This window comes from Pristis pectinata, chromosome 8 (genome assembly GCF_009764475.1).
Source record: "Pristis pectinata isolate sPriPec2 chromosome 8, sPriPec2.1.pri, whole genome shotgun sequence".
Lineage (NCBI taxonomy): Eukaryota > Metazoa > Chordata > Chondrichthyes > Rhinopristiformes > Pristidae > Pristis > Pristis pectinata.
In genome coordinates, this window is record NC_067412.1 from 16,116,022 (window position 1) to 16,142,116 (window position 26,095).

General features: G+C 36.2%; 1 protein-coding gene across 1 annotated transcript in view; it reads right to left on the reverse strand.

Moving 5' to 3' along the window:
• Positions 1-6,238: 6,238 nt before the first annotated feature.
• Positions 6,239-26,095, reverse strand: part of brd8a (bromodomain containing 8a) — a 53,844-nt gene continuing 33,987 nt past the window's right edge. Inside the window, 10 exon segments of the mRNA XM_052021266.1 lie at positions 6,239-7,768; positions 8,273-8,355; positions 11,860-11,904; positions 13,869-13,973; positions 15,765-15,902; positions 15,904-15,943; positions 18,081-18,149; positions 19,295-19,387; positions 24,065-24,282; positions 25,680-25,726. Of these exon segments, the coding sequence (XP_051877226.1) occupies positions 7,723-7,768; positions 8,273-8,355; positions 11,860-11,904; positions 13,869-13,973; positions 15,765-15,902; positions 15,904-15,943; positions 18,081-18,149; positions 19,295-19,387; positions 24,065-24,282; positions 25,680-25,726 (884 nt within the window). The 3' untranslated portion in view covers positions 6,239-7,722.

Below are 26,095 nucleotides of genomic sequence, written 5' to 3' on the forward strand. Positions count from 1 at the left end.
AGAAGCTGTCCTTGAGCCTGGTGGTACGTGCTTTCAGGCTTTTGTAAGTTTTGCCCAATGAGAGGGGGGAGAATAGAGAATGTCCTGGATGGGAGGGATCTTTGGTTATGTTGGCTGCTTTACCGAGGAAGCGAGAAGTGTCGACAGAGTCCATGGAGGGGAGGCTGCTTTCCATGATGTGTTGAGCTGTGTCCACGACCCTCTGCAGTTTCTTGCAATCACAGGCAGAGCATGTGCACCACCACCCTTCCTGAAGTCAACGGCCAGCTCTTTTGTTTTGCTGACATTGAGGGAAAGGTTGTTGTCATGACAAAAACTTCCAAATTGCCTAAATCAGTATTTCCCAGTGGCTCTGCCATTTATTCTCCCTCCCATGCCCATGGAAACTGGGTTGTTAGAGCTATGAGGCAGCAGAACTAATCTGTGTCGTAGTGTTGCCCTGTGGGGTATTTGGATTTTCTGAAGGTCTGTGGTAAGGGGGTCACATAAGAGATTATGAAACAAATTTAGAGTGCACAGTATTCGGGGTAATATGACTGGAATGGGAAGAGGATTGGTAAACAGAAAACAGATATTAAGAATAAATGGGTCATTTTTGGGTTGGGTGGTTGTAAATTTAGGATCAGTATTTTACATCCAAAATATTAATATCTTACCTTCGCCAAATTTAAATACACTTTCTCCGAGTCAATTTTTCTTCCTTCTACTTGCTCCTGGGAATGCTCTATATTCTTAAAATGTTCTGACTCCTCTTTCCCTAAAGGTTCCAGGCACACTTCCATTTTCTCACTTTGTTCTATCTGGACTTTAAAAATGTCATTATTCCCTTGATCCTCGCCTATAGATCCATCCATTTCCTGCTTTTCTATCTTACATTCAGACTTCATTCCCAGGATCTGTTTGTAAATTTCTTTCTGTATTTCAATTTCTTGTTCCTCTTTAGCAATATTAGTCTCCACCTCCACAGTCTATGGAAAAAAAAGTATGTATGAAATAAACTTCTGAAGTTCGCTAATTATCAAAACACTTTCTTGAATATTTGAGAAGCAAATTATATTGTAACTGCATATAAAATGAAAATTTAAATCATTTTCTACATATAAACCATTATTATCACCTCATTATGATTGCTGAACAGTTTAATCTGAACATTTTGATTGATTTTCTACATTAAATATTTGTTCTTCTAAATACAAGGCAGAATGGTGAAGAGTAATGATCGCTTTCCTAATTCAATCATCTCACGTCAGAATGTTGAGCTCTCTGCAGACAAAAAAATAACTGAAGAGAAAGGCTCCCACTTCTCAAATCAGGTCCTACTCTTCGGCATATCATTGTGGGATTCCCCAGAGTAGGTACATGCATATTTTCTGAATCTGTATCAGTTTTGCAGGGTTTGCACCCATTCTGATGCAGGGTTTCGACCCAAAGCATCAACAGTTCCTTTCCTTCTACAGATGCTGCTCAACCCGCTGAGTTCCTCCAGCAGATTGTTTGTTGCTGTATCAATTAATTGCTCAATTATATATAGTATTGCACTATGGATCTATCCATTAGGAAATGTGTCAAATCTGCCCAAATTAATTGCAACCAGCACCCTTTCTCCAAGATTATTCCAAGAGATATGTCACAATAAAAAGAGACATTTTTACTTCATTTAAATTACAGATCAAAATATGCTGCTACTTACAATGTATCTTGCATAATTTATTTCTATCATACTAGTTAAGTGGAACCATAAAAGTTTTACCATACCTAGAAGTTATGTATCAGAAAATTCTTAAACCTTTAGCAAAGACAGATTAGATCCTTTGGACAGCTCACCTACTCTAACACCTATTTCAATATAAAATAGTGTTACCTACATGCAGTTGAAATGTCAATAATTAAACAGAGAATGAAGTTTTTAAGAAAATTTTAAAATTATAACACAAGGTTTTCTCTACTATACTAGAGGACAACTCACTCAGATCTTCCACCCAGAGTTTTGGCAAAAATATACATCTAAACTTTGAAATAACATGGCAATTACTTAAAGTCTTGGAAGCACTGGTTTCAACAACATCAATAAATCACAGAGGATATAATTTGGAACGTACAAATGAGTGGGATTTATTAATTAAGGTATAACGTGCAGAGAACAAGGATGAATTTACGAAGATATATAAGCTAGCCAGTTTACTTGTTCTGCAACAAAAGAAGATAAATGCATATTATGAAGTTTTCTGCCTTGAGTATCAATTTTTTAAATGGTTGATCTTAAATAAATCTTCACAATAAATGTTTCAAAGCGAACCTTTAATAACTGTATAAAATCTTTGACAGACCTTTTTGAAAGTGCATTCACAAAGTAGCTACCATCCCTTAAATGGATATAAGTTTTTACAATGCAGATTTTGCTAGACTATCATTATGTCCTTTGTGTAATCCACAGTAAATTTCACAAAACATTCACTTAAATAGCATCAATGGTCACTTTCTGTTAGAATAAATAATGATGAAATTAGTTCTAGGATGTCAACACGTGTTAGATCTTAAATAATTTAATATTTTTCATTTCACAAAATGAGTTAATTGCGGAAAGTCAGGCTTGTTGGATCCCATCCAGCAACTTACTGCATCTTAAATTATTTTTGCAAAGTTACTCCATAATATATTCAACTTAAAATGTTTTCTTCAAATTTGGAACTTAGCACTTGTGCCTCTGAACCAGTACATTTGTAGAAAGCCAGCACATTGCAAGATTTAATACCTGCAGATTTATTTATGGTGGAATGAGAAACTTCCTCCTGTTGACTTGTATTAAAACACATATTCTTCAGAGAAGAAAATAACGTTCTGCAGAGTAGAATAAGTAAAGCTATTTGGTTAGGGCAAGGCCATGTGTCCAGGGACTTCTTTTGGCAGCTAAATTGTGGACCAAATGGTTCAAGACCAAGAACAAGCCAATGTCCATTACAAGCAACATTCCGGAAAATTTACTCTAAGTGCTCTTTCTGCACCATATTTCATCATTAACATTAATTCAAAATGACAGTTCATTGTTCCTTTGTATTTAAAATGAGAGTTTGCATTTTTTCATAGAATCACATTTCGCTTTTAATGTTACAGTGAACACACTTCTTCATGGAATGAGTGTGATCCAACCATTTAAAAGCTTACTAATCATTGTGCTGAAACAATCAAAGTGACATTAGGTTCTGATAATAAAGGACTCAAAATATCCAATTCTTCAACACCTGAACAGAGGTGACAGGCCAGATCAACCTAAATATTTATCAGTGATAAGAAAAAAGTAGCTTCACCAAAAAGTATAAATCTCTTACTTTTTCATATAAACTGAAAGAGAGGGAAACTCCCATGGACATTAAGAACACTGAAGATTCACCTAAGAGACACACAGATCAATACATTCCATTACTTCCATAATGGTGTTTATAAGCCACCAGATCGGTCCCCAATGTTCAAAGGAGAATGAAATAGTACTAAAGGATTTCCCATACACAAGCTCATCAGCAGGCATAGGTGAATCACACGGCAATATTTTTATGAAAGGAAAGGAATCAATAGGAAATCAAATTGCTTGAGTGGCTATTCCATGCAATAAGGTCTCTTTCACAAATGAACTTTATATGAAGCTAAAGATCTACACTGTGAAGAACCTCAGAATTTTAATAGAAGTATATTGACTAGAAGATATTTCACTAAGACAAAGATCAAGAATTTAAAATTTTTCAGTGGCTCCACCTGCTTTGACACTTAATCTCTATCACTGGGAATGATAGATTATTTTACATATTTGTGGCATAACCTAAGATCTTTCCCCTCGATATTGAAACCCAACTATGCCCTAGAAATCTTTATCAAATTGAAATCATTTGACACTAATCACGCAATATTGCAATGAGCACTGCTGGTGTCCACAGTAGTGATAAAATTTGGTGCTGTAAATCATATCGGTAACATGGCCTAAACTTAAAGATAGAGTCATACTAAAGCCCTTTCCCTAAGTACTTGACAGCTAATGAAATAAGAAACACAGCAGTCAATTTTATGCAAAGGAAACTTCCATAAACAACAAGGTGATGATTGGATAATGTTGGCTAATACATTTTGTGCATGACACTGGGAAGAACTTTGCAGTTTCTTCAAAAAAATCTTGATGTTCAATATGGACAGAGTGGGCTGAAGGGCCTGATTCTATGAGCCATGGTACTATTTCAATGTCCACTTATCCTGCTCACAACATCACTGTATCCAAAATGTTAATAATTTCAGGTTGAATAAAAAATATTCCTTGGACATACTTTGGCACCAATTTTGGAGGAAGATTTTGAATAATGCCACAAAATAACCTATCACATAGAAGAGCATTATGGGTATAGCCACACCTCAAGAACTGCAGCTCACCAACACCTTCTCAAGGGCAACTTGGGACGGGCAATTAAATGCTGGCTCAGCCTATGAAGCCCACATCCCTTAATGAGCAAAAAAAAGGACCAACATTACTCATGAGTTTATGCTTCTCACAAATCTCCTTCCATCTTTCCTCATCTAGATCTATCAGTCTAACCCTCTATTCCCGTAAGTAGTTGCATAGCCTTTCCTTAAATACATCCATACTATTCATTTCAACGACTCCTACATTAGTGAGTTTCGCATTCCATCAATCTTTGGCTAAAAATTTTCTTACGAATTTCTCACTGGATTTTAGAGAACAAAATATATGGATGGCCTCTAGAAATGCTCTTCCCCACAAGTGGAAATGATCACCCTGCATCTATTTTACATAGCTTTAAAAGACCTCTGAATAAAACCGTCAGCCTTCCTGTCTCAAAAGAGGTCCAGTCTGTTCATGTTATGAACACCCTCTCATTTCTAGTAATACCTTTGTAAATCGTCTCTGTACCCTCTTCACTGCTTCTACATTGTTTTGAAAATATGGCAGCCAGAAGCAGAGACAATACATAATTAGTATAACTTCCCTGCATTTCAATACTATCCCTCTAGAAATAAACCTTAGTGCTTGGACTGATTTTTCTTTGGCCTTGCTAAATCTGTGGCATAACCTTTTGTGATTGACACAATTTTATTCTGAGATCTCTTTGTTCTTTACACAACGTAGACTCACACCTTCCACATAATCAGTGACTTTGCTTTTCTTGCTACCAAAATCTACTATCTCACATCTGCAAATTTATTAAAGTCCTATAATTTGTTGTAGACCTCGGTCCACCCCCAAATTTGGTTTCAGCCACAAAATAAGGCATGATTTTTTTTATTCAAGTAAATATCATCAGTATAAATTGTGAACAGTATTGATCCCAGCAGGGTCCTTGTGGACCACCACTAGCCCTGAGGCCTGCCAGCAACCAATTCTACCACTTGTCCCCAACTCAATCTCCTTTGATCTTTTTCAGCAATCTATTCAGCAGCCAGATGAAAATCTAGAAAATTACATCAACTTCGTTACCATTATTTACTCGCCCTGCTAGCTCCTCAGAATATTCACTCCAAGCACTGGGCACTTTACAGAAGAGCAGACACAGTTACCTCATTGAAAAGATGGCACACCTCTGACAATGCAGCACTCCTTCAGTACTTGGTTTTAGTGTCAGCATAACTTAAGTAGTCAAGTTTCTAGAGCGAGACTTAAACCAACATCTTTCTGGCTCAGAGATAACAGTGCTACTTGGAGGTGAACCATGACCCTAGCAATGATTGGACATAAACTTTCTAACTAGATAGAATAAGGTATTAATTGTTGTTCAAAGGAAGTCAAGCCTCAGTGTGCAAACTGTGCAACACCATTCCTAAAACAATCTGGGGATAGGGGATGGCATGGAATATAGAATGTCTACAGTCCTGTTAAATGCTCAACCACCAGTTACCATAACACAACAACAGTTAGATCACAATTATATTTAATTTAGTTACAATATTATTTAAGGGATAAATATAATTAGTTTAAGGTTTCAGATAAAAATGCTGAATACAGATATAGTAACCTAGCATATTTACCATCTAAATTTTCCATTTACATAAGAAAAACAAATTCAAATATTTGCAAATGCAAAGTATTTCCTTCTTCAGCTTTATTTGGATTTCTGGGATGTTACATATCAATGTGATGAAACGTGTTGCTTGGAAACCAGTGGGCTACTAGCCTTTAGATTCTACATCAATTATTTACTTAATCATTTATTTATTTAAATTACTTCAAAGATATGGGGAGGAATGTTCAGACCAGTTCAAAATTTCCTTTAGATTTTTTTAAGATATTTATTGATTAGTCACATGTACATCGAAACACAGTGAAATGCATCTTTTTGCGTTACTGAGAATGTTCTGGGGGCAGCCCGCAAGTGTTGCCTCTTCTGGCGCCAACATAGCATGCCCACAGCTCCTCACCTGTCCGTCTTTGGAATATGGGAGGAAACTGCAGCACCCGGAGGAAACCCACACAGACACGAGGAGAACGTACAAACTCCTTACAGAGAGCAGCGGGAATTGAACCCAGGTCGCTGGCACTGTAATAGTGTTATGCTAACCGTGACACCATTCATGTGAATTATATGAAAATGGTATGGAATTCAGACAAAAAAGAATTCAATGTAACAAGTGCATACCAATTGCCAATAATTAAACTATAAGAAATAAGTAAAATTAACTGCCATGTATGACAGTGATATGTTATCATGCACATACAAATTATATACACACAATGAAAATAACATACCTGGGGAAGAGAACTCAAATTTTGCTAGAAGTTTATCTTTTGGATGTTGTGTTCATTGAGATGAGTGACACAGAAACTGAGTAATGAAACATTTACCCAGTTTTGGCATACAGTGCAAGCATCAAAATCTTTAACCCATCATAATATGGCCACAGCAGAATATACCTTCCTTGAAACGTCCTCCAACAATGTGCTTTGAACCCAATTTCGGAAATGTGTTTCGCTGCACCATTTGATACAACAATCACATCTTCTAATATTATCAACAATATTAAATGGAATCTATTAAGAGTGTACCACAACCTCACAGTTTAGGCTGAACATTATAACCAGAGAGGCTGCAGCTTAATCTAACATCATCCTAAATAGATTATAAAACTCAGTTATTATACATATTCAAATTCTAGCTGTACTGAAGGCCTGCTATGAAACCTTACTAATAATTTATTACTTATCCTGTAATTGTTCCTCTTGTAGCAAGCTTAGAAGAGAAATTTGCAATTTTATAAAAACAATGTACTCTCATGATAGAAGATACTTACCCAAAAATAAGACTATTACAGAGGCAATTCAACAAAGGAACTTGTGTTTCAAAACCTATGTTGGATATTCAACATTTACTTCATTTAAAAGCTTAAGCAATGCACAAAGGCAATGCCCTACTTTCTACATGAATGGAAATTCTTGTATACTTACTAAAGCTAATTAACTTAAGTGATAGTTGTTCTATTTCCTATAGTTATTAACATTACTTCATTTGTTATATAAAGTTTCAAAATCCATGAAGCCTTTCAGGCTGTTTGAATAATTTTATTCAGCACATACATTGTTCTCAGAACAAAAACTGTACACTAGAAATAAGGCTGTACAATAGAATTCATTCCCATCAATACAGATGAAGATAATACAGCTTCATTGATCTTTATAGAGTGCTGCACATTTCACATCATCAGGTCCTATTGGAGATAGTCACTTCTTCATTTTCATATCTGCTTCAATTGCACAGCGACGTCCTCTTGTACCACCATCCTAATGGAAAAAACAATTACTCTTTTTCACTGCCTATTGGGGAGGCATTAAATATTTACAGCTGCAGGTGTTTTCTTTGTTAACTTTCAAAGTATCTCATTTTATGAGGGAGATTGCACATGCACTAGAGGAAAAAAAACTGAGAAGCACAAACTATTTGGCTACAAATGGCTTGCATTGTTTCCTTTTGCAATATTTAGCACTCAAAAAAAGGAAGGCTTTATTTATAAATTAAACTAAAACAATGAATAGGAACAAAACTCCATCCAAAATACAAGGGCAAGGGCTTTATAGAACACCATACTTAATTAATATAAGACAGAGAATCTTGATTGATGCCAGGTTACTAACAGCTCCAGAAGCAAAATTAATTGAGTATCTGCTTGAAAATGCTATATTCCATAAAAGAACAAGAACCTTAATGGATGAAATACTCCTGTAATTTCTGAAGGCCAGCACCTTCTTCATTTGATCAAAGAAATTCAAACAATGCATTCCACTCACCTGGTAGCAGCAAATAACTGCTTTGCGGAGATCGTTAACAGTATTTTGTCATCAGATGATGTCACAGCGCTTGCTGTTGCTGGCTGAAATACATGGGGAAACTAGAAATGTCAACACAGGGCAGCTTTTAAAAATGAGTTTCAAATAAATTTAAAAAAACATTTTTTTAAACCAGTGATTGATTTAAACAGAAGTTTCTGTGTGTTTAATTAACATGCAGTTGCTGAAATAAAAGTATATTCAGAACACACAAAACTCCCAGATTTCCATGTATTTCAGCCAGTATAGTGACATCATCATCTGCTAACGACCTCTCCAAAGTTGTTAATTGTTGCAATTGGGTAAGAAGAAAATACCCACTTAGAATCTTCTGTATAGACGAAATGATAAACATGAATTAGTGCTTGGAACTAAATGCTGGAGGAGTGTCTATCCATTTAATAGACATTATTCTGGAATGCAATTTTTATATAAAAGCTTTTCATCTCTTAAAATTTAAATTTAGAAAGTATAAGTATGTAATTGTACCTATTGCTTGAAGCAGTAATTATCTTAATGTGGGTGACTAATTTAGTAACCCATTCCATTAAAGCCTTTAACCAAGGATTTTTGTATATATCTGCAAAGATGGGTTGGTTGTATGGAATTGAAGTACAAGATACAAATGCATTTGGAAAATGTGGATAATTATGGAGAATAACTGAAAATTTTAGGAATACAATTTACTGCTGAAGCCAGTTTATTGTATTTATAAATGGAAGATAATATAGGACAAGCTTATTCATACTTGGATTTTAAGATAGCTAGAGCCCAATAAAGAAATGGGGATACTAAATCTAATGATATTTGCAATTTGTATGAATTATTAAGAAATCATTTGTTTGCATGTTGAATCAGTGACATCTATAAATTCAGATGTCTTCCTGGGGCCCACAACATGGGAAATAATTTAAAGATATTACTAGGAAATATTGTTAGCTCTTTAGAAGTGTGGCAATAAAATTTATATTCTGCATCAGAACATATTCCCCAACATATTAAGCAATCCCTAAACATTCTTGGTGACTTAATTCACAGGTGTAAAATCACCTTCATGTGCAGCATGACATTATTTCACTTTAACCTTGTAATATATATGGCCACACGATATATATGATCCAAATCCTTAAAGAGTGATGAAAGTAACTTGTTTTGAAAGTATCTCCCACAAAATAATGGACAAACAAACTTCATACAAACATTTACAAGATCAACATATCACCAGCTAGGCCCAACTCAGAACATAATGCAGCAGGGAGCGATCTTTAAGGAACACATTCTTACTGAAATTACAGATATAAAATTAAATCAAACCTGAATATTACCTTTCATTTCATTCCATCTTTCCCCACCAAAATATACTCCATTCAAAGTGTTTCCCTATAAAAGGCACTTTGATGCAATATTTATTCAGTTTAATCAATATCATCTCCTAAAACTCTGATTACAAGTTTTCCATCGTTCAAAAAAATTTCCGCTTCCTACAAGATCAGCTTCAAATGGGAATTAACTGCTTTCTGGTATCTCCTCAATATCTGTTATTCACGTACAAAACTGGTATCAATAGTCATTTCATCCACAGGAAAAACTCAATATGCATGGATGGCACATTCAAAAAGTCCTTAATGCCTAAAATGAGCCCACATGAAGATTTAGTGAGGTCTGTCTTCAAACCAACACAACGTGGGAATACTGTTTTAGGAGATGACTTTTCATATTTTTGATGTATATGAATGACTAGCTTAAATGGCAGATTTCAGTTCATTGCGATGTGTTTGTATTTACATGGCAATATTTGTAAACGTGATACAATGGGAAGTGGCATGTTGTAGAGAACTGGAGACGGTGTAGTATATGACAAGGTAGTTATTATATTCTACAAAATTCTATTTGTTTGGAAATATGTAACAAAGTAATTCAGTACCTGCTTAAAATAATGAGCTAACATGATGTATTCAAAAGCATAAAACTACCTACAACCAGAATCACTTAAGAACCACCTATTCAGATGTAACAATGGAATCACTAATTTAAAAGTTTATCCCATGGCAATTAGGAGTGAATTACTAATCCCATATAAATACAATACAAAATTAGAGCTGTACCTATAACCAAATCTTAAAGACTTAGAGGAACAGAAACACAGCCAGTTATCACAATTGATTTTTTTTTGCTCATTCAAATTACAGCCTAATATAGATCTAGGTATTTAAATTAATGGCATAATATAAGGTGAAGAGGAATAAGATGCATTTTCAGATTAACTGGCAGAGATATTTATTTCTGCATTTTTGTGAACTTTAGTGCCCATGTCCCTTCAGTAATATGTTCTGTTGCCTCTTACTTCAACAAAATCCGTTTTCATGAATTCACCAATTGACTAATGCACTGAAATAGCCCAACTAAACCAGAGAACACTATCAAATTTAAGTCTTTTTTAGAAAAAGATGGAACGGCACAATAACCATAATAAAGATAGAGGATCTGTTTGACAAAGAGATGCATTGTGGATATAACCCACTGGTGACATGAATAGATTGCTCCCTCCTGTTGGAACTTCTGTGCAATACGGCTACATTTGAGACTATACTGTGCTCCAAAAGCAGCTTCCAAAACTGTAATATTTTAATACGTTATAGAAATCCCCAAAACATGATGCAAAAGAAAAGGTTCTGGAGTGATATTCCATCCAGAAACCCCCATAAATATTCAATTGGATGCTCTGTAGAATGCTCGGCTTTTCCGTAAGACAGCAGGATGTGGTATGAAACACTGACTACATTAATTGTAAGTGTTAATAAGTCTTGTCAGTTCACTCAAGTGGAAACTGGGACCTGTAGAAAGGCTGTTCAGAATTAACCAAACAGCATTCACAACTATGAAACATCACCTACCTGTTGTGGCGTAGAACCCTATCACAGTGGACAGAGGCTGCATGTGGCTGCTCCCAATTGCTGGATCATGAGCATTTAGATCAAGTGCAATTCTAGCAACAAAACGCGTAAATGTCTTAAACTTTCCTTTACTAGATCTACAAACTTTCTTCCCATTGGCCTATTGGCTTACATGTCTTTAACTTCTTGAAATCTTGGCAGATAGGATTATGAATACCTATTCCCCAACTTTTTATACATTAAAAACAATGTTGAACTGGTTGAAGTTTCTCTTTAGTTGTTTGTTTCCATATTTGAATTGAAAAGTCTTCTTCCAAGCAGAACCTAACTGATCATCAGCTCATTGGCTCAACCAACTATGAAATGGCACTGACTTCACAGCAGTCATAAAGCAGTTGGAGTTGTTGATCAATATGGCATTTACGGAATGATGAAATATCAGATATTATTGAACCTAATGAAATAAATTGGAACAATCTCATCAAAACAAACTTTGACAGAAAAACAGTCAAGACTTAAACCAGCTAAGAAGTATACTATTTATCACTGATTGATCTTAATAGTCTGGGTTAATACACAGGGCAAAGCATTCACTTCAGATTCTGACACCTCCTGAAAGTGAGTTATTATCTGTACACTGCATTGAATACTTACAAAGAGAGAGAGAAGGAAGGCAGGAGAGCCCATTGGGACACTGTCCTGTTAAAGGACAAACAAGAAAAAAAACACCACATCAGATTCAACCTGAGCAAACACGAAAGCAAACCAGCTACACTCTCTCTTGGAGCCGTCAACCTGCATTTCTATTCAATGCAATTTTATTGTGATCAGTAACCCATTTATTTGAATGGTTTATCTCTGGGTTACAGCATGAATTGGAAAATTCAGGCCATTACTAATAAAAGATAGGGCATTCCAAGCACATCTAAAAATCGTGTTAAGTGGGAGTTAAGCTGCTAATTTTATACATTACAATATTAGTTGTTAATATTACAATAATATTTGTTGTCTATGATTATACCTCTGGCTAGGATTCTAGAATTTTTCTATTGGCATGATTGGTTTTGGACTATGGTATGAAGAAGCTAAGAATATTGAAGGTACCTATGCCTACAAATTGCAAATCAAAATTAGATATGTAATTCCTGTGGCACTTTCATTGTAGCCTTCAATTATATTAGGCTTCCACCACATTAAGTATGGAAGTGGATGGTATTTAGATTGGAACATTGCAACATTCATTTTGATTGGAACATCATGCTGCATAATATTAAATAAAGCTGTTACTTTTTAATTAAATTACAAGCACATTTTAATGTTATTAACAGCATATGTTTGATAGACAATGGTTTGGGGGAATAATATTATCAATCCCACTGGGAGTCATGTCACTGCTTAATAAAAACATATGAATATTGCAAGTGACATAATATAAATTTATTCATTTGAAGACTGCTGATCATTATTGAACTGTCACCAAACACACTCCTGCAATACTTCTCTTCTTCATTATAATTTCTGAAATTACCCCAAAGATTTACCTAGACAGAAACAATGAGGTCAATTTAACATTTTTGGGACTTTCAGTTTCTGGGGATTTACCCTTAAAAAGCAATACTCAGCTGCTGAAAACCATGTAAATTTTTCTCCAAATTTACATTGGAGTTAGCATGTTTAACCCATGTCTTTAGGGGAAAGTAAACACATGGTGAGATAGAAACAAGAGAAATGAGAGCAAAAAAAGTGACAAGAGGGCAAGCAGAAGTAAAACTGTTAAGCAGAAATAACACTGTTAAAGCAATTTTAAATATTTCCTTTAGCATTACATTATTATGGATATAAAGCTGTTCTTAATAATTAAGGACTTTTAATAGGAATATTAGTTTTATACTTGGTACCATATCTTAACAGCTGAAAACAGGTGAAATTAATTAACATTGGAAGACAGGAATTTCGCAGGAACTGTTGCCAAGTTTTAGGTTAAAATATGAACTTACACTGAATGAATCAAATTACAAGTTATGTTTGCTCTATTTACCCAGTGTCCATTGAACAGCTTGTCACATTACACAATTTATAAAGAATTATTTCATTTGTTCCTCATCTGTGATCTCAGAGATCTACAACCACTTTATTGCCATTGTTCAGCAGCATTGAAAATTAGGATTTGAGAACATGCAATATCCAAGTTTTCTATGATATAATATCTCCAGATGTCATTTCATGGCTTCTGCTATAGCTCTAAGTGTCAGAGTACTTTGTAAGCTACACAGGAATGCAAAATTTGGGAACAAGTCGTCACAAAATGTTAGAGGACACATTTGATTGGGAATGCCCAATGTCAAAATAGTGTTGGGTAACTGTAAAATAATTCACTGAAACAATAAATTACACGTGATTTCTCCTTCCCTCCCACATATATGAAGGAAAGAATAAAGCCAAGCTTCAATTCCAAACCAGGATTACCCTTACAAGTTGATCAGTATACAGCTAACAACTGATGTCAAAGGATTTCCTAATTCAGATCAAATCTAAATAATTAGTTTCCTGCAATGTCTGCTATTTAATAGTTTGCAGTTTTTTAAAAAAACATCAGTGCAGGTTTCATGGTTCAACACAATAGTAGTGATGGCTCTGGCTCTCCATTAATGCTTCTGACTGACCTTCTCTGCAGCATCCTGCTTTCGTGTTGATTCACGCCCACGCAGGCTCTTAGCACTGATTCCAGATTCTGAGGTCTGCATTATTAATTGAGTGGCTAAGAATTGCTGAAGGGAAAAAAAAATCAGAGGAAGATGAAGCCAGACATAAAGCTAAAGAAGAGCAATATTACCAGTGGTTTATTAAGCTTATACTGTATTTCTCTTATCATGTTAGACCATTTTCCTAAATTGTAGAGGATTAAGGACATTCAGATGTTACTGTTTTTCTATGTTCACAATCAAACAGAAAGGGATTATTTGCAAGAAGGATAAATTTGCCACTTAGATATTCATATAGAACTGGAGATTACAGATTGTAAAAAAGGATTTCGATTGATAGTTATGAAATTGGATAAACAAATATATTTCAACTGAAATCAATAAGATCAAATATTATGTGGTGACCAAAATAGAAGCAGACTAAATTGTTTCAGGGATACTTAAATAGATTTTGGAGTGACTCTGACTTATCAGATTCACTGTACTGAACTAAAACAGCAAACAAAACATTGACTTGTATACATAAGTACTACTGAACAGAAATTACTGACGAGACACAGATGTAGGTACAATACTGATTTCATGACCTGTATTAATTTTTATAGAAAATGTCAGACTTATACTAACAAATCAGGTAAATATATTTAACATATGCATATTTATTTATCAAAGAAACCATTCAGTGACCAAGGAAATATGCAAGTTGATCAAAAGGCATGTTGCTTGCTTTACTTTATGTTATTTATGATTGGTAAACAAACAAAAATGTTAAATTACCTCTGCATAAATTGACTAAATTACCACCACACTGATATCTCTTACTCATTTTTTGCTTACAAATCATAAAGGAAATTATTCTCCAATGTATTTCCAGTTAGGAAATTCTGCTTAGTGGCTATTGTACTGGCCATAACAGGTATTCCCAGGTGACTACAATAGTCCTGCTGATTATAAGGTTGACAAAACCCTGCTGCAATCACACTTAAAGAACAGATTTCTGTTATAGAGTTGCTTCAGCCCATCATGTCTGTGCCAGCCATCAAACTCCTATCCCAAAACCATTTTCTGGCACTTAGCCCGTAACTTTCAATGCCGTGGCAATTCAAGTTTTCAAGCTCATCTAAATACTTTTTAAATCTTGCAGGAGTACCCATGTCCACCACCCATCAGGCTCCTTTCCATATTTCGACTACGCTCAGGTGAAAATATTTTTCCGCTAATGCCCTCTACGTTCATTATGTTAAACCCAGGGCCTCTGGTTATAAACACCTCTGCTAAAGGGAAAAGTTTCTTACTATTTACCTCATCTATGCCCCCCATTCTTTTGTATACAGCAACCAGATTCCCCCTCAGTCTTCTCCACTACAAAGAAAACAATCCCAGCCTATCCAACCTCTCCCTGTAGGTGAAATGCTCCATCCCAGACAACATCCCAGTGAATCTTCTATGCATGCTCTCCACTGTAATCACATCTTCCCTGTAGTGTAGAGACTAGAATTGTGTACTTTACTCCAGCTGGGGCCTAATTAATATTTTATATTTTGGTACCATAACATTCTTGCTCTTATATTGTGTCCAAACTAATGAAGACAAGTATACGAACCACCTTATCTTCTGGCAGTGCTGCCTTCAGGGATCCTTGGACATGTACATTGAGTTCTCTCTATTCCCCAGTACTTCCTGGGGTCCTATCATTCATTTTGTATATCTTAGCCTTTTCGGTCCTTCCAAAATACATTGCTTCACATTTTTTAGGATTAAAATGAGTTTGATTTTAGACAAAGATTGGTCTGGACTAACTTGCATATTCTGATTATTTACATTTATCTGAAATATTAAAAGTTGTGAGTGCTCTACCTGAATTTGTTCTAAGACATCTCGTTGCATTTCTAATGCCATGTGATACACATCATGATCAGAGCTATTATACATCACTGCGTTTTGGAACATCAGCATTATATCCCGCTGAAATTCTGCTGTTGTGCGAATTAAACCCAGTCTCTATATTTTTCTTTATTGTAGACAAATCCATTGGTCTATAAAAAAATGACATGAAACACAATAGTCAGTACAAACAACTTTTCTAGCTTTGCCACTTACCCATGTAAAGATTTCCTGGTAATATAGCACTTAATCAGTTTCTGACCACCACAATTAACAAACCTTCACTGTACATAAAAGATGATAATTTTCTAATAATTATATTAACATTATAGTTCACCAGGGGTATGGAGATTACTTTCCACAGCTCCAATTTTAAGCTGCATCTTACATTACATATCCATGATTCTAGATTATAAATAGATTGACACCCTACTGTATATTCAGTTCATCCTGATGCACCATTGTCAAGCAAAGGGGTCAATCATTTCATCTACTGGAATCCCACCTTGGTTTTATCTTTATACTACACATGATCATAGTGATACAAAGCCAAAATGAAAACACAAGAATATTTCAAAATTTCTACACCATTTACCTTTTATATATCTTCACTTCCTGGACTGATGATCACTGTAATGGATAGCTCAGTAATACATATAGATATCAAAAAATACTTATTTAAAAGTATTTGAGAAGTTCAGGAACATAAAAATGGCTGCTGGCTAAAATCTGCCTTCTCTTGCAATAGCCTCCTTAGTAACTGCATCCCCCCCTCCCAGAATATACTTGTACATAAATGGCATCCTAGATCACATCATGTCAATTCAGTGCACAGTATTTTAGTTACTGACATCAGCTAATGTAGGGTTAAGAGGCAAATCCAATTAGTTATCCTTGAGTTATTTTACCTTTAGGTTTGAGGTGAAGGAAGCAAATGGTGCCAAATGGAATACTTGCCGCACTTTGTTTTAAATACCATTGCTGACATTAAGGCTTTAAGAGTCAGATGAAGCATTATTAATTTGAAGCGGCGAAAACCTTTCCATTGGATTATTAGAGTTTACAACTACAAATTGGGTTACATGTATAATTGGGAAGAGGCTAGAAAGGTTAATTTTACAAGGGATCTGTTAGATCATGATTGGGGCAATCTTTGTTCAAACAAACTAATCTTAAAAAGATAGCTAATACAGGAGATTCCATTCTGTCTCCCAACCAGCACTCATAATTGATGATATCTTTACATAAAAAGTTAGAATATCTGCTTTTATCTTAATGAATGCTGACCAAGTTTATGATTTTCAGAATACGAGGCTTAAACTGAACAACACAAAGCCAATGAGATTGCTATCTGTATCTGGCACTCATTATTCCTTTTGTGGTAACTATGCAATTAAAATCACAGCATATTTAATTGATGCAACAAACTGCATCTTCACAGACTAATTCATCACATTTTTGAAATCAGATTAGATTTTGCAAAGTTCCTTGATCATATCACTTGCTCACTCATTCAAAGATCTAAGCTTTCCTTCAGTGCTTCCCAGTGCAGAACAGCTAAGAATGCAAAGTCCACAAGGCAGGGTTTTGCAAATGAACACACATCTCAAAACTCAAAATTACTAAAATATTGTACCTTAAAATTATGATTCCTAACATTGGCATAATTAAAACTGCACAACATAAATTTTACAGAGAACTGATACATATGCACTTATTTTTCTGATGTCACTATAATATAGACAAATTACGCTAAACTTGAGATTGTATATTTTATCAAATAAATTAAGGGTAATAACAAAACCATTACCTTTCATAAAAATGTTGATAATTATTTTACATTGAAATAAAATTGCTAATAAGATTGAAATAATTTTCTGCAAAATAAGTTCATATTAGAGCAATTTTAGAGAGATTTTTAATCACAATCTACATTTTATTGTTAACACTGCCATGCAGATTCCTTTCACAGATAAGTGTACTTTTGAGTAGATCTTTGAAAAGGAAGATGATTAATAAAGCTACTGATTTTCAACATAAAAGGTTTCATCATCAGTAGACATATAAATAATTCAGGAGAATTCAAATATTTTTGCAGCAAAGCACTTAGAGTCTCAGTTATTCCTGCAGCATCGTAAACACTAATTCCACACAAAAATATTAAATGTCAATTTAGTCAAGTTCAACAAATAATTCTTTGTATTTTATAGGGAGCTCTAATGGCAAGATTCCCTTCATGAAAACCTGCAGAACCATTATGAATTTGGTTTACTTATTCAAAAAGCTGACCTGTGTACAATGCTATGATATCCTGGGGCAATATCATCCGTTACTGGCTGAAGGAATACATTGGCATATCTGAAAAAGGAAGAACAATTTTTGAAACAATAGGTTGTACAACATCAACTTTATTCTGTGATCAGTGGTCATCTATTAAGTATACGGGCATGCAGAGCTAACTCAAAATCATGCCACTTTGGGAAGGAGTGACCAGTAGAGTCCTCAAGGTACCAAAGGATACCATCTACCACACTAAATATAAGATAGGTTCAGAACAGATCCAGCAACTCAAAAACTGCTCATCAGTAATAGCAGCAGATTGTATTCCACCATGTTATAAACTTATGACCCGGTATATCCTCTCTAACAACACTGGTTCAAGGACTGTGGAAAAACATGCCTAAATAAGCATCAGACACTCAAAGTTGCCAACTCAGTGAAACTACTACATATAAATACATGCATGTTAACCAGTAAAAACATGCTAAAATCAGAGCCAAACAATCTCACAGCCAATTGAACAGAAGAGCTAGCTTCCTACCATATCCAATCAACGATAGTGATGGATAATTGAATAATTATCCATGCAACTTCAACACCATCACTTTATTTATGGCAGAGTCCAGTACATCAGTGGTTGAAGGATTTGCAACCATCTTTATTGAGAAGTTGGAAATCGATCTACCTCCTCTTGAGGGTTCACTACTACGGAAACCAACCTTCAGCCAATTAATTAAGTTCACTTTATATGTTATCAATTAAAGGCGGAGTGGACTAGAAACAGGAAAGGCAATCAACCCTGACATTATCCCAGTTGTAATGACGAACAAGTGTTCCAGGATGAGACTTAGCTCTGACCAAGCTGTTCTGGTACAGCAACAAAATTGGCATTTAATCAACAGTTTGTCATCATTACAAAAAGCAGGACAAATCTGTTTACAGGAATTCTCCAACTTATTGTCTTCAGAGTTCACGCAGCAGTGTGGCTCTTTCTCCAATGTGCTCAGAATATCACCCACTAATGCACTGCTGTGCTGCCTCCATCATCCCTACTGATTAATCATGAAAATATATTACCAAACTATTGCCATTTCCTCCATTAAAGACACTGCATAAGTGTACAGCCATCCTGTTCTTAACCTTCATATTTTAATTGCACCTTTGGTGTTATTGCTTGTAAATGTTCCCTTCAAACAATGATAGCTTTGCAGAATGTCACTAACCTGTGATTAGCAGCTGCTCTCCACACCAGCATAATAGCCTTCTTCCAAATTTTTTGAGCTTGAATGGCTTCCTGGTCTTCACTACAAACTGAGCTAGAGATGGTAAGCAAGGTAAATGAAATTAGACAGTAATAATGCAAATAAGACACATATTATTTTTTATGGCAGCCTAAGCCACAGAAAATCTCCAGAAATAGTGAAGAACTACAGTGTGAATGAGCTCAAAGAAATTGAGAAATTGATACAAAAAACAAAATCTGCATTGGAGAAATTAATGAGATCAAAAGGCAATTAATCCACATCCTAGATGATCTGCATCCTAGAGTTTGAAGGAGGCAGCTTTGGAAATAGTGGAAACCAAAATTCTATTGATTCTAACATGTTTCTCCATAGATTGCAAGGTAATAATGCATCCCCACTATTAAAGGAGGGAGAGGGAAAACAGGAACTGTTAGCCTGACGTCAATATTAGGAAAATTGTGGAATCTATTACTAAGGAAGTGGTAACAGAACATTTAGTACATAATAAGACTGGGCAGAGTCGACATAGATTTATGAAAGGGAAACTAGGTCAGACAAATCTAGTCAAGTGTTTTCAATTTGTAACTAGACATATTAAAATAAACTAATTGATGTGGTGCCTTTTGACTTTCAGAAAAAGTGAAAGTCACACAAAGGATTATTAAACAAATTCAGAGGACATTGTACTGGGGTAATATACTGTCCTGAATCAAGGATGGTCATCAGACAGAAAGCAGTTGAAATAAAAGGATTATTTTTGGGTTTGGAAGTTGCAACCACTGGACTACCCACTGGATCAAGCTGGAGTCCCAGCTATTCATAATCTATATCAATGATTTGGTACAGAGAATCAAGTGCTATATTTCCAAGTTTGCTGATGATACAAAGCTGGGTGGCAATGTGGGCTAAGAAAAATGCGGAAGGGTTTTAGGGAGATGTAGACAGATTAGGTGAATGGGAAAAGAAAAGACGGCATATAATGTGGAAAAATGTGAGGTCATACACTTTGCTAAAATTTTTCAAGATGGTGAGAGCTTGAAAGTGTTGGTGTTCAGAGGGACCTGGATGTTCTCGAACATAGATTACTGACAGTTAGCATGCAAATAGAGCAAGCAATTAGGAAGGAAAATGGTATGTTGGCTTTTTACATGAGAGGACTTGACTGCAACAGTAGAAATGTCTCGCTTGAATTATATAGGGGCCTGCTGAGACTGCATCTGAAGTATTGCGCACTGGGTTGGTCTTCCTACCCAAGGAAGGATATACTTGCAAGAGAACTACAATAAGATTCACCAGATCGATTCCTGGGATGCCAGGTGTGTTGTGTACACCGAGGTTAAGCAGATTGGGCCTATCATCTCAAGTTTAGAAGAGTAGAAGTTCATCACAATGAAAAATACAAATTTCTTCTGGAGCTTGAAAAGGTAAATGCAGGGATGACATTTCCCTTGGCTGTGGTATCCAGAATCAGGGTAAGATTCTCAAAATAAGGAGTCTACCATTCAAAACAGAGATGAGAAATAATTTCACCCAGGGGTTAGTGAGTCTTTGGAATTTAACTCAGACAAGTGTGAAGTGATGCATTTTGGGAAGTTAAACCAGGCAGGACATATACAGTGACAGGCAGGGCCCTGGGGAGTGTTGTTGAACAGACAGACTTGTGGGTACAAGTACATAGTTCCCTGAAACCATAGAACCATAGAACAGTATAGCACAATACAGGGCCTTCGGCCCACCATGTTGTGCCACCCTTCAAACCACACCTAAGACTACCTAACCCCATCTTCCCACATATCCCTCTTTCTTAAATTCCTCCATATGCTTATTTAACAATCTCTTGAACTTGACCAACATATCAGCCTCCACCACCACCCCAGGCAGCACATTTCATGCAACAACCACTCTCTGGGTGAAAAATCTCCCTCTGATATCTCCCTTGAACTCCCCACCCATTACCTTAAAGCCATGTCCTCTTTTATTGAGCATTGGTGCCCTGGGAAAGAGGTGCTTGCTGTCCACTTTATCTATTCCTCTTAATATCTTGTATACCTCTATCATGTCTCCCCTCATCCTCCTTCTCTCCAATGAGAACAGCCCTAGCTCCTTTAGTCTCTCCTCATTATCCATACTCTCTAATCCAGGCAGCATCCTGGTAAATCTCCTCTGCACCCTTTCCAATGCCTCCACATCCTTCCTACAACGAGCCAACCAGAACTGGACACAGTACTCTAAGTGTGGTCTAACCAGAGTTTTGTAAAGCTGCATTATTACTTCGCGGCTCTTAAACTCGATCCCACGACTTATGAAAGCTAAAATCCCATACACTTTCTTAACTACCCTATCTACCTGTGAGGTGACTTTCAGTGATCTGTGGATATGAACCCCCAGATCCCTCTGCTCCTCTACGCTGCCCAGAATCCTGCCATTTACCTTGTACTCTGCCTTGGAGTTTGTCCTTCCAAAGTGTACTACCTCACTTCTCTGGATTAAACTCCATCTGCCACTTCTCAGCCCAGCTCTGCATCCTATCAATATCACTCTGTAAGCTTCGACAGCCCTCCACACTATCCACAACACCACCAATCTTTGTGTCATCTGCAAACTTGCTAACTCACCCTTCCACCCCATCATCTAAGTCATTAATAAATATCACAAAAAAGTAGAGGTCCCAGAACCGATCCCTGTGGGACACCACTAGCCACAGCCCTCCAATCCGAATGCACTCCCTCCACCACAACTCTCTGCTTCCTACAGGCAAGCCAATTCTGAATCCACACTGCCAAGCCTCCCTGGATCCCTTGGCCTCTGACCTACCATGTGGAACCTTATCAAACACCTTACTAAAATCCATGTAGACCACTGCACTACCCTCATCAATCTTCCTGGTCACCTCCTCAAAGAATCCTATCAGGATTGTGAGGCAAGATCTTCCCTTCACAAAGCCATGCTGGCTGTCCCTAATCAGTCCATGATTCTCTAATAGCAACACAGTCAGTGTGGTAAAGAAGGCATATGGCATGTTTGCCTTCACTGGCCATGGCACTGAGTAGAGGAGTTGGGGCATCATTTTATAGCTGTACAGAACGTTTGTTAGACCAAACTTGGAGCATTGTGTGCAGTTCTGGTCACCTAGCTTTAGAAAGGATGTGATTAAGTTAGAGAGTGGCGCAGAAAAGATTCACAAGGATGTTTCCTGAACTGGAGGGCTTGAGCTAAGGAGAGATTTGAATAGGCTGGGACTGTTTTCCCTGGAGTGAAGGAGACTGAGGGATGACCTTACAGAGGTTTATAAAATCAAGAATGGGCATAGATAGATAATCACAGTCTCTTCCCAGAGAAGGGGAGTCTAAAACGAGAGGGCATAGGTTTAAGGCGAGAGTGGAAAGATTTAAAGGGGATCTGAAGGGCAAGTTTTTTCCACACAGCAGGTGCTGGGTATAAGGAATCTGGGTATCAGAGGAAGAGATAAAATTACATGATGAGCCAAACAGATGTAAATGGGACTATCTTAGATAAGCATCTTGGTTGGCATGGACAAATTGGGCCGAAAGGCTTGTTTCCATGCTACGAGTCAGTCACTGAGTATATTCATGGATTTTTAGATATGAAAATGAAGGAATATGGGGTTAGTGCAGGAAAGGATTGCAGTAAAAGATCAGCCACAATCTCACTGAATGGTGGAGATTGCACAAGGGGCTGAATGTCCCACTCCTGCTTCTATTTCTTATGTTTTTACCTGCAACTGCAGAATAGCAGAAGTACATTTACTCTATTCAAACTTATTGCATTTATGCTTTCCTGAAATAGTTGTGAGTGGAAGTTTTCTTTAACAAGGCAGTAGATTTTTTGGTGACTGTAGACAACAAAACTACTTATGTCATCAAATTTACACTTTATTTATTCATTCGTGGGAGATGAACATTGCTGCATGTTGGCATTTATTGTTCATCGCCAATTGGCTCCTGAACCAAGATCCTCATAAGGCCATTTCAGAGGGTGGTTAAGACTCCACCACGTTAAGTCTGGAGTTGAATATTCATCAGCCTGGGTAATGATGGTAATTTCTTTCCTGTAAGGACACTAAAAAACCAGATGCATTCTTTCAATCAGTAGCATCATGACTGCTTTTACTGATGTTAACTTTTCATTGCAAATTTAAGCAATTGCTTGAAATTAAATTCCCTAGCTATCATGGTGGAACCTAATGCATAACTCTGCATCATTGATTCTCAGACAGCAGCTCTTCAAAAACTCTAATTAGAATATGATTTATTACTATATAAGAGTATTAAACAGTGCTGTCATTAGGAGACCAATTAAAAACAAATTAGAATTCTTTGAATAATTATATGCATCCTTCTTGTGGATGTTCACTGTTGTATACGATTAAATAAACACAGTAAAAGCATTGAGGAAACAAAAGTAAGAAGGTGAATGTATTTTTTTAAGAGAGGAGTGGGAACATGATTTCTTCATGGTGCCCAGTAGTGGTAGTAAATGCACCTGCTTGATATACAACAATTCAACTGCCCAAATCATATATTCAGAGATTAAAAGCAATAAGTAAACTCAACTTACTCCCCAACACATAGAAGAGTGCCTATTGCCATCTCAAGTATAGAAGCCACTTATAGTGATGTCCAAAGTTCTATTGTGCAGGGCTTAACCAAATATTAGTGTGATCATGTTACTCTGCATAAATATCTTTCATCTCCTGTCAAGGATTGGCAAAAAAGGCTGTAAACTTACAACTGAGAGGAAGCTGGGCTGCTGGGTATTGAATCAGCAAGGACTGATGATTGCAAATGAGCATTGTGAATGCTGAATCCATCATCACTTTCACTGACAGGTGGTTCGTTATCAGTTTCTGACATATAAACTTCATTTGGTTCCTCCTCCCTGGTCTCATCCACACTGGCAGCTTCACTAGCTCCATCTTCCTCTTTGGGAATAAGCATCTCCTGCAGCTATAAAACGTAAGGACACATTCTTGCCAATCAGATAATGACTGTTAACACAATTCTTAACATCATTGCAACATATTACTAAGTGCAAATCACAGAAACTTCTCATTCCTATCCCTTCCCATATTTGATTGCTCTTAAAATAGGTATTACAATTACAAAATATTATTACAATGTAAAATAGCCCAACAATAATCTGTGATGTAAATTGATTAAAAATGGATTTTTAGTCAGACCTGAGAAAGACCAAGTTTTGTTGAGCATTGGTGAAGAAAACATAGTCTAACATGCTGCCTTCTTAATTCCTTGTTACAGGTGCTTGTTGGATTTCAGTGACTTGTGTCCCATGTCCCTTTGAACATCAGAACTATCCATTCTCTCATTTAAAAATAAATTCTGCTTTTCTGTGTTATGCACCAAACTGGGTGCTATGAATTACACAGGCTTAAATACTTCACTGATTCTCCCTCGTAATTTGCCACCACTATAGGTGATTAATTTTTGCTCGTTGCTTTTCTTGGAATTGATAACTAACAACAGGAACTGCCAAGGGTGAACTCATATTGTCTATCACCAAAATGCAGCTGAAGGCCTTGGCAGGTGAAAGCAAAATAAAGTCAGAGTTGAGCATGTATAAAACACAGCATATATCAAAACAGTATTTGGACATCTTTTGTCTTTCATATCTCCAGTTGCAAGAGATGACACAGATAGCTCATGTTGCAAGAAGTTCTGAGGTTACGTAGAGATGTACAATAAAAGACAACACTCCTAAAGTCAAGACATTGCTTAACCAAAGAAAATGTAGGATAGCAAGCATAGAGGTAGTGGGCAAATTAGACATGGTGTATTTAGGTCATAGGCAGCAGAGGTTCAGATGATTTCAAGTTTATGAGAACGTGAGAGGCTAGCCATGAGTGCATAGTAATGGTAGTGTTAAAATAACAACTTTGTGGATGAAGGTTTCAGCAGTAAATCAGCTGATATAGAGGCAGAATTAGTGAATGTTATTGAACTGCAAATAGGCTTTTTAGCTTTGACATGGGCCAAAAGTTAATTTCCAGGTTAAATATTATATCAAGGTGGCCAATGATCTTTTCTCTTAACTTTTTCTTTAAAAAGGTTGTTTCCTTTATCCATTCAACATTAAACTTTCTTTTAAAATAAATTAAAACTATTCATCTGAAATATGGTTGTATATTTTGCCAGCAGAGTACCAAAATAGAAGCTCAATGACAAAGGAAATAGCATTAAGGTTTAGCAATGTTATAGGATTATGTAATGAAGACATTCTCTTGACACAATATGTATAAACCTAAGTGAATGACAACAAGACAAGTTCACTAATGCATTAACATACATAATCACAGCAGACTGAAACAATGTCAGGTGGGCTGTACCTTGATTTGTCCCTTTAAAACTAATCCAGTCTCTTCCTTTGTGGCTTCTAAAGGTTAAAAGCAAAATGGAATCTGGCATTAATGTTAATATTATTACTGAACAATTAGTAACATCACACATAAAATTAGTATCAGCTGAAAAGATTATCACCATTTGTCTTTGCACCACCTGAAAATTCTCTAGCTAAGGCAGTATAATATAAGAAACATTTCAAATTAATACAAAATATATATTCCATTGTAGCAGATCTTTGGTTGAACGAGTTTAGTTTTCCAACATGCAGTGCCTCAGAAATATAGGGCATTAATTTGCACTTGTAGGTTTATGTGTGCCACTCTGCTATTTCACCAGTACTGTCAGGCAGTAATGCTGAGCAATGACTAATTGCTTTTCCATGGAGGAAAAAAAATTATTT